Source organism: Pyxicephalus adspersus, chromosome 5, assembly GCF_032062135.1.
Source record: "Pyxicephalus adspersus chromosome 5, UCB_Pads_2.0, whole genome shotgun sequence".
NCBI lineage: Eukaryota > Metazoa > Chordata > Amphibia > Anura > Pyxicephalidae > Pyxicephalus > Pyxicephalus adspersus.
The window spans coordinates 138,349,960-138,358,612 of NC_092862.1; the positions used below are offsets into that span (position 1 = coordinate 138,349,960).

At 37.7% G+C, this 8,653-nt stretch overlaps 1 protein-coding gene across 1 annotated transcript in view; it reads right to left on the minus strand.

The window, feature by feature from the left end:
* Nucleotides 1–335: 335 nt before the first annotated feature.
* LOC140331679 (serum paraoxonase/arylesterase 2-like) overlaps nucleotides 336–8,653 on the minus strand; it is an 18,055-nt gene continuing 9,737 nt past the window's right edge. Inside the window, exons 5-9 of the mRNA XM_072412898.1 lie at nucleotides 6,704–6,836; nucleotides 4,723–4,923; nucleotides 3,340–3,421; nucleotides 2,871–2,999; nucleotides 336–1,150 (exon numbers count right to left, since the gene is read on the minus strand). Coding sequence (XP_072268999.1) covers nucleotides 989–1,150; nucleotides 2,871–2,999; nucleotides 3,340–3,421; nucleotides 4,723–4,923; nucleotides 6,704–6,836 — 707 coding nt within the window. The 3' untranslated portion in view covers nucleotides 336–988. The remainder of the gene's footprint in view (nucleotides 1,151–2,870; nucleotides 3,000–3,339; nucleotides 3,422–4,722; nucleotides 4,924–6,703; nucleotides 6,837–8,653) is intronic.

An 8,653-nucleotide genomic window follows, 5' to 3' on the forward strand; every position in this document is an offset into this window, starting at 1 on the left:
CCATGTTACCCTTGACAAACTCCCTTCCCTTTTTTTTGGTGGCAATTCTATATTCAGGGACTGCATTTGGCTTGAAAATTATGAGATGTAGTTTTGCACAACAATAGTTGTAGGATACTAACATCGTTTTTTAACATTCAGTCAACATTCTTGCAGCAGCCACTTATGATTGTCCAGAAGTCAGCGATTGGCAACAAAAGCCGCCTACCCTCGCACAGCACGTCTCCCCATATCCACCTATAATACCAGTCTCTGTGGGGCAGATAGACAGAAATTCACAAAAATATTCAATAACATAGAAAACCTTATACAAATCATTCAATTAAATAACTTGGTTTAAAAATGAATAGGAAAAGTATATTTATTTAATTTAAATGTAAGTGTATTCTTGGGAAATTTTGTGCAGGTGGAAACAACCAATGAAATGATTGGAACTCTAAGGACTGCACACTATAAGGTATTATATAAAAATAAAGCATGTTTAAGGAGAATGGAGAAATCATGATTAAATGGCAAAGTCAACAGATCTGATTTACTAAAGGAGTAAAAGCTGTTCACATAGCAAAGTGAAATAAATGGGATAAAACTCCGCTGACCTCAACCATCAAATGGTTTGCAAAGGAAAGTCTTGTATTTAGTTTTCTTTGCATGTGGTTGGGTATTCTTTGCAAAGTGAGCTATCACCACATTTGGTAAGCTAAGTGAATTATCTTTTGCAAAGTGATAATTCACCTTGATGAATGAACAACCTAAATTTCTTTAGAAAATCATCTTATTTGCTGCAGTGCCAACATGTGTCACTAGAGAAGGGATTTGCACAAGAAGTTGCAAGCTAATAATAACATTTCTAAACTCCATGAACACGGTATGTAGATTCCACTGTCCTTTCCTGAGCCGGTCTATGCAAAGTCTGTATCATAAATATGATTTTTCTAAAGTGTGTTTTGCTAATAATATTGTAAAGTTTGTCCAGATCCCAGTGGTTCATTTATTCCAGCTGGCAGTATAGAGCTTTATGGAATACGGTCCCAATAATCAGCTTCTTCTTGTACACCAAGGCGCAGGATGACCCCTGAATCACAGAGCCATTATTGACGTAAACTCGAGTCACTATTGGGTGATCGGAGTGAATGTTCTGTACCCGGATAACCTGCAAGAGCAATATAGTTTGTTAATTCTCCATTGTGCTTCTCAGTCATAAATGCAGCATTATTAGTCTACAGAAAAAAAACAAATATATTTATACAAAATATTTATGTTCATCAAGTTCAACCATTAGGGAAATAAATACAGGTAGTGCCCCCCATCAAGCCTCCATTCTGCACACAATCTAGCAGGAAAGAGCAGGGAAGCCTTGTTCATATCTAGGAGTCGTCCGTATGTTGGATGTCCTTAGCTTAGGGACTACCTGTATATCCCAGATGAAACTCTATAGAAATAGTTGATCCAGAGTATTGCAAAAAAGAAAAACATTATAAAGCCCGGTTGAATTTGGAGCAAAAAAAAAATCTTCTTGATTCCATTAGGCAGCTGGATGTTCCCTGGATCAACAGTCTTTATTGTCATTCATTTTAAATTTTAATATCCAATTTTATTTTGCATCCAGCTCTTTAAAGCAATAGAACTTGCTGAAAGCAATAGAACTTGCTGAAACTACTTCCCAAGGAAGCCTATTTTCACAAACCTTACAGTGAAGAATCCCTTCATTATTTGGAGATTAAACTTCTCCTCCAGATGCAAAGAGCGCCTCCTTGTTCTTTGTAATGATATTACAGTGAATAACGGGGAAGAGAGTTCTCTATATGGACCATTTATATATTTATTCAGGGTGATCATATCCCCCCTATACGTCTCTTCTCAAGGGAGAATAGATTCAGTTCAGCTAATCTCTCCTCATAGCTGAGCTCCTCCATTCCTTTTATTAGTTTAGTTGTCCTTCTCTGCACTCTCTCCAATTCCTCAATTTCCTTTTTGTGAACTGGTGCCCAAACCTGGACTGCATATTGGTCTGACCAATGCTTTGTACAGGGGCAGGATAATATCTCCATCTCTGCAGTCTATTCCTCTTTTAATACAAGAAAGTACTTTACTAGCTTTAGATATTGCAGCTTGACATGTCATGCTATTATTAGGTCTATGATCTACCAAAACCACCAGATCCTGGCAATTGTATTACCCCAATTTTTTTCCACTAGACAGTATGAAGTATGCATGTTGTTTGCCCCCAAGTGCATAACTTTACATTTATCTATATAAAATTTGCCACTTGGTTGCCCGATCAAATGTACATGTATAACAGAGATTCACTATTTTTTATTGTTCAGACATACATTTTAATGATACAATGTAATATACAACCTTAGGAGGAATTTGATGGAATTTTACAGTAAAAGTATTTTAAAATGTAGGTAGGGTCTGTTCCCACTAGAACACTGCATGCAGGCTATGTTAACGCAAAGCACAGAAATGCATAATGACAACCCAAACACATCTTACAAGGTGCATTTTTTTTTATAAAAGTTGGAGATTAATTTAAAATGAATGGAATGAGTAGGGAAGATTTTGAGTGAGTTTTTTATTTATGTTCCATTTAGGTAAAATCTTTGACAGGACAGGAAGAAATGTCAATGGGGAATGTCAGTACATCTTCCATTTTTATTACTGTCTGCATTGTCCTGTCTGGGTGACAAACAATCCCCCACTTCTACATTTCACGGGAAGTAATGGAATATCTCCCCAATAACAGCACAGACAATATCATCAGAATATGGTGTACATTCACTTTCAGAATATAAAGATATTCTAAAGTGAATGTAAACCTAAATACTCAACTAGAAACTACAGTTCTCATTTTGGTATATTACACCAACCTCTGATCCAGGGGGATCTTCAACATTGTAGGAAAACATTTTATATAAATACGGATGTGCTCCTGTCCAGATATCTCCCGTATCTGGATCCACTGACAGGTTGTCCAAACTGGTATCTACGTCAATGGCCTTTTAAAAAAGAAAACGGGATAACACACATTTTTTATGCATGAACACACAATATGCATGATAGATGATGGATAGATAGATAGATAGATGGATAGATAGATAGATAGATAGATAGATAGATAGATAGATAGACAGACAGAAAGAAAGAAAGAAGGAAAGAGGTAAAGAGAGTAGAAGAGAGAGAAGTAAAAATGGAGTATGAATTGTGAAAGGAGCAAGAGAAAGGAAGAGGAGGAGTGGAACAGGTAAGAAAGAGGGAGAAAGGAGGAAAGGAAAGTGAGAGAGAGAGAGAGATAAAACCGGGGGATATAGAAAAGGAAGAAAAAAAACTAGACATTACCTTTACAAATGTCAGAGACCAGTTTGCATGTTTCTCATACACATTGATTGTGTGATGGGTGAGATCAACAGCATAAATAAACCTAAAAACCATAGACAATAAACAAATACATTTTTAACAATTCCATTCAGCAGTAGGAAAACAAACTGTTCTCTCTGCAGCAATTTGTCCCCAATAGATGTCTGTGGGAGGGAAGCTTCAGGAGTGGAGGAGAGGGACCTGGTGAGAGCCAGGATTTGGGTTTTGATGTAACACTCCTCCTAATACTGTGTCTTTAATTTTGGATAGAGTGGGGAAAGGTTTATTTATTTAATTGCTATTTGCATATAAATCTTTTACATTTTGTTCACTCATTAAAGCAGTGTTTTTCAACCTAACATGGGGGAACTCTTGAAATAACTTTGATCTTCAGGGAACCCTGGCTATGTTTACTATATCCACAGCTCACAGTATATTAGTGTGGTGGTCAGTAGAAAGAATGCTTCTCACATTGCTGGCCATTGGGAATAATGTCACCCTTACAGATAGCCAAAAAGATCATTGGTGTCAGTAGAAACTAACCTGAGAGGCACAAACTGCTAATTGCTCAAGGAATCCCTGAGAAACACGGGTCTATGGGAGGACACTACATGTAGCTTCTACCCAGAGAAGCCCAATAGAGAATGAATGGTGTTGGCAGTGAGTGGTCTAGTGATGCCCGCTGCCAAACTTGCTGGTGCTGGTTCTTTAGCAGTGCAATGTGAGCAGCCAAGTTGCATGCAAGGTGTCAGCTGCCAAATGCTATCATTTGATCCTACTGGAGGTGAGAACCTACCCTTCAGCTTTCAATGCCTGGTATTATTATCTGGACACTGGTATTATTTAATTCATTTCATTATTACTTTAGTATTATTACATACAGAGCAGCTCTGCTTAATAAATATGCCATTTCGTTATTATTTTATTGCTAAAGCTAAAGATGCAGTAGGTGTATAGCTAGTGTTCAATCAGACCTGAAACATTTTCAAGGTTTCCTTTAAATGGAAAAGATTGAGAAAGCACATTTATCATACTAACCTTTAAATGTTCTTCACTCCTTTCATTAGTTCATAGTAACTTACTGTAGGGTTTTTGGAATTCGTCAAGATTAATGGCATTTATGTTCATTTTACATAACTGTACCAAGTGTAATATTTGAGTTTTCCACGCAGACCCCTTTGCTGCTGTGAAAAAAGCTCAACCTCTCTTTACCATTGTTTTCTTTTTTTTATGTTCTGTTATCTCTTCACTTTTTTGTATGGTATTTATATTCCCTCCTTCTTTTTTGTATTTTAAAAACTTTAAAAAGATACAATGAAAAAATGGTTGAGAAAGGCTGTAATATCAAATTAAGAGATTTCATACCTTTTATCATTTGATATGGCGATTCCATTGCCACTGTAGAATCCTGCTGCCACTTCTCGGACATTCCTGGGACTATAATACACCACGTTTGTCAACTTTAATCCAAGGAATCCCTCTACAATTTTCATAGGTAAACTCTCAAAGTAATAATCATTAGTGGCGTAAAAACTCTCTGGTCCCACAGCAACAATATCATTTACACTGTAAAAAACAAAATTAGATAGATGATCAATTTTATAGTGTTTCACCATGCTCTAGAACAATGGTCGCCAACCTTTTCAGACCTACGGACAACTAAATGCACGGACACCGGACTGCGGGGAACCGTGTGTCACTCAAAGGGGAAGAAACCTCCCTGGGGTAACGCTATATTACGCAGGGTAACAAAACTTCCCCCAGGCTAACGCCATTCCTGCAATGGGAGAGTGGGCGGGTTGTGTCTCTGGACACTGCCCTAAGTCTACAATCTATAAAAGAGACATGGTCCGCTGGTGCGCCCCCCTTCTCCTGACCCCACTGGTGGGGTGCACTGGCCAGAGCTGCGGACCACCAAAATTTTCTTGCGTACTTGGCGACCGCTGCTCTAGAAGATGTCATATTTCTTGTGTGACAGGTACACTCCCCTAAAATGCACCTGTAAAGCAGAAAGTACGCAGCCTGGCCAAAAAAGTTGCACACTCTAATATTTCATTGAACTTTTAGATTTGATTAGGGCATACAATTGCCAGAAGTGCAATAATGTTTCTCCAATATCTTGTATTGATGATGGGAGAGTTGGACCACTGCTAAAAGTCTTCTCCAGCAAATACCAAAGATGTTTCAGGGGTTCAGCTCTGGACTGGTAGCCAACCCATGTGTGAAAATTATGTCTCATGGTCCCGGAACCACTCTGTCACAAGCCAGATGAATCCTGGCATCTTGGAGTATGCCCATGGTATCAGGACAAAAACAATCTATTTATGGAAGAACCTGGTCATTCGGTAAATTCAGGGAGTCAGTTGACCTCATTTCCTTGCTGTACCCAGACCTGACTAAATGATGCAACCCTAGATCATAACACTGCCCCCACAAGCACCCCAGATCATAACACTGCCCCCACAGACACCCCAGATGAGAACACTGCCCTCACAGACACCCCAGATCATAACAATGCCCCTATAGGCACCCTAGATCATAGCTTTACCCTCAAAGACACTCCAGATCATAACATTTCCCCCATCCACAACCCAGATCATAACCCTGCCCCCACAGGCACCCAAGGTCATAAAACTGCACCTACAGGCACCCCAATTCATAATACTGGCTCAACAGGCACCCCAGATCATAACACTGTCCCCAGAGGCTTGGGCTTTTTTTTTGGCTATGCAATGCATTCATTTACCCCTCCTTTCATCTGTACTCCTTTACGTCGTTCAACTAAACAGAAACTACTAGGTCCCTTTTTTAATTACCTTAACTAAAAAAGGTCAGTCTTCTGTTTTACCCCAGGTCTCACTGGTCACTTTCTTTAACCCTCATGTCACTAACGTGTCTTGTAGTAAGACGTTCCCTCCTGATTCCTCTTTAATAAAATGACATTTAATGGTAATGGTAGTGGGACAGGTAAGTATATATTCTTTATAGGCTCATGTTTAAATCGGGAGTTTAAAAAGTAGTAAGTGAGTAAACAATTTACAACTAATAAAAAATAAAGAAAATGCTACAAGAAAGTATTTAAAATAGTAATATACACTGTATATACATGTGCTATCTGGAATATCAATACTCCTGGTGCAATCTGACTACATACTAGAAGGAATGTCACAGTATAAGATCAACACCCTGATCACCATTGGCATTAGATATGGTAAGATGTAAATAATATATACTGTAAGTACACATAACAGGGGAAACTAATAAATACACTCAGCTGGCACCCTTACTGTTTTATTCATATTGTCTTAGTTATAATGTTGATTCAATTTTAAATTAATCTCAGTACCTCTGCAATAATGGATGTTTAATGGTCTTCAGATGTAGAAGAGATTTCTGCTTCTCATCAAATTTAAATATTTCAACAAAACTTTTGAAGTCAGGAATGGGATGATTCACCACAAAAAGGTAAACTGTACTATCTGAAAGAATGAATATAAGGTCAGATATTTCATTAACAGGAACTGAGCAACCAATATACATTGTCATGAGTAGCAAGCAAAACACAACAGGTCTACAATTCCCTTCTATAAGGAATGTTCATGGAACCTTTTTATATAGTCCATACAGTAAATCAAATGCAATATGTACCAAGTGTGCTATGCGTAGCATGTGAGGATTACCTCCTCCCTGTAGGGGGCAGCACAGCTCAGTTTTGTATTAGTTTGTATCAGTTTTGTAATAGTTTGTATTACGGTATGCACATTCTTGCTAGAATAAGTACTCCCCCTAGAGGCAATGTATAGACATGGCAATATATATATATATTATTATAAAATATAGATAATATATATAATATAAAAATATAAAATATAAAAATATATAAAAATATATAAATATTAAAATATTTAGAAATAAAATATATATGAAAATTATATTTATTGGGAAGAACAATGACATACAAGCAATTTGTATGCATTTGATACATAGCTGGATTAAAAGGAGGAGGTTTTTTACCCGAAACCCATCCCGCGAAACTGCTTGCAATTGTCAACCTTTGCTTTGGACTTCCTGGAAAATATCCAGACAAGTAACTGGATGTATCACATAATAATTACCAAAGCCAATGATGGCCAGGAACATTAGGGAGCCTAATGCCAGCATTCTAAATAAGTTTCTCATGATATTTTCCTTTCAGTTGTTAAATGACTGTCACTGTAAACTCTAGAATAATGGTACAAGAGAACCAGAGAAATGACTAGAAAACAAAAGGTAAAACATCTGACAATAGCAACTAGTCAGATTTTACCATACAATTCAATCATTTTTAAATTTGTATTATGTATTATTTATATTTGTATTATATTGTATTTTTACTTTTGCACTATTGCAATACATTTTAATACAAATATCAGTTGGAAAGGTCACATGGGAAAAAACATGGATAAGCCTGCTCTTATCAGCAAACACAGGCAGAAGCTGCCCTCAGCCTCATACTTTGTCCTGGACTTCACCTACTGATGGCCTTCAGTTTTGGACATTGATATCCAGACCTCAACTTTATGGCTTTGTGCCAACTAGATCATCATTTTAGATAATGCAGCTTATGTTTGGAGTATTGCAAATCTTTACAGTGGGAACAGAAAAGAATAAATCCCCTTCAATCATATTTTGTTACTTTGCAGCCTGGAATCAAGACACACATACAAATAATTTTCCCAGCGGTATTTACCCAAGGTGGCCTAAACAACCCAAAGAAAGATATATTAAAAACAATTCAGGAAAAAATCACTGATAGATAAAGGATGACTCAGCTATTGTCAGTACTTTGTGGAACCACCATTTGCTTTCTTTTGAATAGTTCTCCACCAACTTTACACTTCTGGTTACTGTCATCAAAGCTGAGCGTGCGTTCCCAAAGCTGAGCACGGGTTCCCTAGCATGTGCCAGGATAAGAGCCAGACTCATTTATCGTTCCCACCGCTCCTCCTCTGCTGCCTCTCTTTGTAGTTCTCTTCATAGGCTTTCGTCTCACCTGAGAATCAAATTCAAATCCTGTGCTTTACCTTCAAATCCCTCCACAGTTCTTGTCCCACTTACCTTTTTCACCTGATAGAAAAATCCCCCCTAGCCGCTCTATTCTTCTCCATTGACCTACTACCCTGTTTCCCCGATGATAAGACACTGTCTTATTTTTTTTTGAAGGCCAAAATATGCTTTAGGGCTTATTTTCAGGGGGATGCCTTATTTACCCATGAAGAAGACTACTGTACACAGTTATTGTTCATGTGCCATTCAT